General features: G+C 35.6%; 1 protein-coding gene across 2 annotated transcripts in view; it reads left to right on the forward strand.

Moving 5' to 3' along the window:
- Positions 1 to 2,056: 2,056 nt before the first annotated feature.
- Positions 2,057 to 5,289, forward strand: part of LOC128886334 (arginine/serine-rich protein PNISR-like) — a 6,162-nt gene continuing 2,929 nt past the window's right edge. For both annotated transcript variants that reach the window (XM_054141084.1, XM_054141094.1), the window contains exons 1-7: positions 2,057 to 2,592; positions 2,699 to 2,887; positions 3,294 to 3,550; positions 3,760 to 3,931; positions 4,125 to 4,306; positions 4,459 to 4,692; positions 4,821 to 4,923. In XM_054141084.1, the coding sequence (XP_053997059.1) occupies positions 2,505 to 2,592; positions 2,699 to 2,887; positions 3,294 to 3,550; positions 3,760 to 3,931; positions 4,125 to 4,306; positions 4,459 to 4,692; positions 4,821 to 4,923 (1,225 nt within the window). In that variant the 5' untranslated portion in view covers positions 2,057 to 2,504. The remainder of the gene's footprint in view (positions 2,593 to 2,698; positions 2,888 to 3,293; positions 3,551 to 3,759; positions 3,932 to 4,124; positions 4,307 to 4,458; positions 4,693 to 4,820; positions 4,924 to 5,289) is intronic.

Below are 5,289 nucleotides of genomic sequence, written 5' to 3' on the forward strand. Positions count from 1 at the left end.
ATTCATTCTATTTATTAATCCTATTAATTCGTTTCATTTATTAATTTTATTTGTCCATTCTATTCGTTCATTCTACATATTTATTTATTTCTTAAACATTCCTCGCAAGACCTCCCCTCCGCCAACTATTAAATGCATATAATTTGATTTTGAATAAATATTAATAATTATTGTTTAATGCAATTATTGAGCTGATAACGTATCGTGTAATGAAGATGTCGAATTACTATATCGTAGCACTTGTAATGCTTATGGCTAGATTGCAAGTACAAGAATACATGATTAGCGCGCAACGATACATATTTAATAAATAATATAGCACGAGCTTTGAACTTACAAACCATTTACAATTATAATGAACGGTCAAATGGGATAGCTATGCAGCAGTAAACGGATCGAGATACTCTTGGAACGAATTTTATACACGCAGCGCCATCGGTGGCGAATTGTCTAAGTTTGTTCAGAAAGTGTTCTGCATTATCTTCATACCGACACAGTAGAACTTGTCCGTCGCGCACTCACTGCACCATTCATTCAAAATCGAATAAAAATCGGACACTATTAACCGTAACAATTAAAACTAAGTATACCGCGAGTTATTTGTTCGAAAACAATCAAAAGAATTAACCTAGATTTAATAAGTTACAGCCAAAAAATAGAAAAATATTAACTATGTCTTTTCTTGCTCAACCTCAACACTGATCGATAATATAATTATATACCACGCTTAACGCTTAAACACGAATATGTATGTTATTTATCGAAGTACTTACCAATTCTCCGTTTGAAACGCCTTCGAAATGATTGATATCTGTCAAGACGTCCACTTCGCGCCAGTGGCATGTTCCCCGCATTCGAATTGCAATCGTTCACTGTGATACAAATAAAACATAAATTTAAAGTATGTATTTAAATTACAATTAAGTAATAACCGAACAGAAGAATTGAAGTGAAATATATTGTGAGCGGTTCCAATTTAATTTAGAGAGACGTAATGATAACCTTTCTCACGACTCCACATTAAATTTATATTCAAAGGTGTATTAATATTGTGCGAAAGTGTCGATGAAGTGTAAACAAGAGTATTAATACCGATAAGATATGATTAAATATTATTAAAAGAGAAGTACGTACCTTAGCGATCGCGAAATTCTCCGTACGCTCCTGACACATACCACTTCACCAAATTTCGCGGAAGAAATGGCGACGCAGACCGAAGCGCCGCTAGGCACCAGTTTGGGCGGTGGGGGAACAGCCAATAGGATTCTCTTCCCTCTCTTTACATAGAAATAGCGGAAACATTCAAACCGTTCAAAAAGTAAGGAGTACTTAAGGGGTTAGTCGCAGTCAGGTAAATGAAAACGGACACTTCCTTGTGTGTTTTTTTAAGGTATTTAATAATAATTTTTATTAATGAAATGTAAATATATTACAAAGTATGTCTTAAAGAACTATAAAAGAATTTTTGTATTAAAAAAAGGATAATTCATTTCGTCATAATAGGCGATGGCGTGGATGGCCACTTGGTTTGCAGTGAGCAAGATTTCTTCAAACTGGTGCACCTAAAAACAAAACTAAAGGTAGATTTAGAAAATATATTAGACTAACGGGTCCCTGATCGAAGAATTTTTTATTTTCTTAAATACTTTTCTTTTTACTCTCAATTTAATCACTTAATTTTATAATGAAAATTAAACTTCAACTTCAAATGTACGTCATTTTGTTTTAAATTAATTTTTTCCAAAATCCTTCGATCAGGGATCCGTTAGTCTAATATATTTTAATATAGTCTATTATAAAAAAAAATACACAAGAAAGTGTCCGTTTTGATTTTCCTGACTGCGACTAATCCCTTAATGAACTTTTGTATGAAGACAATTCTACTTCACAAGACTACTCTAATTTGTCTTCCTAACCACTGGGAATCATCAGTTTAATTTGTTTAGACCTCTGCCAGCTCTTATTGTAGGGACTTCAAAGGTTCCAGTAAGAGTTTCTCTTCTATATAAGACTATACCGTGGTCGTTCATGCTAATGAAAATTCGCCTTTAATGCAAGATGTGACACCTCGCGGTCAATGTTAGCGGGGATGCGATATTTTCCGGTAAAGTAGTTTTGGCAGTTTTTTGAGACGTGGTGTACGGGAAAAATACGTGTATAATGTAAAATTGGTTTCCTCAAACGCTAATCGATTACGCTAATTTATGGCTCGCGTCGTTGCTCGAACCGCGATAAACTCTTGTGAATCCTATCCGTGATCGTTGTGCACATTATAGTACCATATATAAGATAGGGCGCTCCGAACCGTATTAAAACATCGATCGGTGCAGTGAAAGTGATAAAAAGCAACGAAATTCAAGTGTTTTTTCACCATGTAGTCGTTACGTCTTCCTCAATAGACCTTTAAGCTTGTATCGCAATCCACTTTTTGCGTTTTTCACGTACAAGGTTAAAGCGCTCTGATTCACAATTATTGCATCTGACCAGGCCAATAATAAATAAAAATGAGTGGGGATATGTTTGAGGGAAAGGATTACCCAACCCAATGGGCCCTAAATCCTTCCGCTTACCAAAACATGAGTAACGATCAAGGTAAATGGAATAAAATGTATTTCACTATACGATGCATATGCAATTCATTTTCTTCAACCATCATACAACATTTAATTGATGTATAAAACTCTTGATCGTTATTCAGTCGACTGGGCTGCATTAGCTCAGCAATGGATCAAAATGAAAGAGACCGTAGTGCCACCGGCACCGCCTCCACCTACTATTAATCCTGTGTGTTCTGGGACTGATGGTAGTGGAGAAGCTCCTATGGACATGGACACAAAAGATGATGACATACCACCAGCACCACCTGCACCTACGATCAGTGGATCAGGTAGCAAATAGAAATTGAACTTGCAATGCTAATTATAGAGCATTTGTAAATCCTTCGTAATAATTACATACTGTACCAATGATTTTGCTCATTTTAATGATATTGAAATGATAGATACCTCTTATGCACAGTTCTTTATCAATTTCAGACAAAGACATGTTGTAAAATATTAGTTGTATTTTAAATAATACATTCAATAATTTGTTGTGTATCTAAAAGCAGGGTAGGGATAATTTCTTTGAGTTTCAATACAGCAAAATATATATGACTCTACATCATTAAAGTTCCATTATAATATGAATAAAAGGGCACTCTATAGTCGTCTGTTTGATTTCTTGGTTTGTTTATAACCTAACTTTTGTAATGTTAATGGAACAGTTTTACCATACATATTCTTCAATGTCAGCTGAAGGTTGGAACCAATGGAATCAGTGGGGTCATTGGAACAGCTCAGGTTCTGGTGCTGGTACTTGGGAGTGGACTGGTGTACCACCACCCGGTGTTTCTATAGGTTCTGATGGGAAACCTATGGGAATTCCCACAGTACCAGTCATTCCACCTGCTCCAACTATATCTACTACTACAGAATTTAGTGTACCACCTCCAGCAGCACCATCACTATATTCTTATAACTCAGTACCTCCAACACAACCTTATAGTCAGGTTAAAATTGTATTTCTAACATAATATATATCTAGACTCCTACATCTTCCAATTTACTTAGGCTTGGTAAAGAAAGAAAAAATCATGTATCTGAAGATGCATATATAGCTGAATTTAGAAAATTCAATATCTGTAGTATCAAGTATAAATTAAGAAACAAAATGTAGATGAGGTTAGATATTTACAGATAATCAGTGTCTTGTATTTAGGTCAGTAGTTTTTGGTCTGGTGAACCACCTGCTTCAATACCTCCTCAACCACCTCCTTTCATGAAAGGAGTTAGACATGCAAATAGAGCACCACATCTGAGACCTATAGATAATGTACGGTGTCGGGAAGATAGAGAAAAGACACCAGAGGAAGATACAACTACAACAATAGGTAAATTTATGAAAGGTTGTTTTGATGCGTGTGTGAGGGAAATATATTAAGTATAAGTTGGGTAAAATAGACTGTCATTTAGCAGTATAATAAGTGTTGCTATTTGTAAAGATATCAAGAAATTTCACTTTGGTCTACAAACGACAAAATTGTCGCGATAAATATTTATAAGATGAAGATATCTTTACTTTAGACGCGGCAAAACGTAGACAGTTACCAGCATGGATTAGGGAGGGTTTAGAAAAGATGGAAAAAGAGAAACAGAAAGCTGTTGAAAGAGAAAGACAGGAAATTCTAAGGAAACAAGAGCTGGAAGCCAGAAAACAAGCTGAAGATGAAGCTCGGGCAGTTCTGAATCCTTCTAAAAGCAAATTTGTAGGTGTCTTAATGTACAGTTAAGAGCTTACACCACTATAGAGACTATTAGATAATATATTCTTTGCTCTATATCTCTTATAATGGTGTAATCCCTCAAAGTGCAAATGAACTTGCATCAGTGTTCACAAACACGGTCTCTTCAAACACAGGACTCCGATTCTGAGAAGGAAACAGAGCAAGAAGCTGATGAGGGAGTACGTAATCAGCAAGTGGTTGAGAAAAATTTCGAACGTAGCCAAGATATTCTTCTTCGACCGCGAAAATCGCGATTTCGAGACGCAGATTCACCGGATGCTCATACCCATACCGATAGGAGTCCAACCACCCCTAACACGACTCTAAGTACACCCAAGCGAACCAGAGAGGAAATTCTACAAGATGCGGTATGTCTTATTTCAACTTGATTATTAAATCGATTTTCACAATCACATTTACTGTAATCGTTTTCTCGCAAACTCCGTGGATGCAGCATTAAACGCGAATTGATCATATAGTAGACTTTGTGCATTAGATGTTGAAGGTGCGGAGATCCCTAACGGAAATTCTTCTGGAGGTAACGAACGAAGAAATCGGTTCTATATGCAGAGAGGTTTGGAGCCGCGCACGTGCCAAAGGTACCCCAGATACACACGATACAACTAACAAATTATATTTCATATTTTCGCTCATCAGTGCACAGAATCTGATTCACACGAGTCTTGTGCAATGTTGCGGTGAATTTTATTTGCCCATTTCTGTAATATAAGCCTTTAAATATTAAACAGAGATTATTCAATTCATAGAGTTACTTATTCGATAATTTCAGGATATCCTACTTTATTTTTCCAGGATTTATACACGTACTATAAGTGACACTCGTTTTTCTTTTTCAATAGAATCGTAAAAATAATTTTGATCGAAAGTACCGTTTCTTTTCTTTTTTTTTTTTTTTTATTTCTTTTTCAAATAGAGACGAAAGTACCGTTTCTTTTTTTTTTTTT

Source organism: Hylaeus anthracinus, unplaced genomic scaffold (genome assembly GCF_026225885.1).
Source record: "Hylaeus anthracinus isolate JK02 unplaced genomic scaffold, UHH_iyHylAnth1.0_haploid 0, whole genome shotgun sequence".
Taxonomy (NCBI): Eukaryota; Metazoa; Arthropoda; class Insecta; order Hymenoptera; family Colletidae; genus Hylaeus; species Hylaeus anthracinus.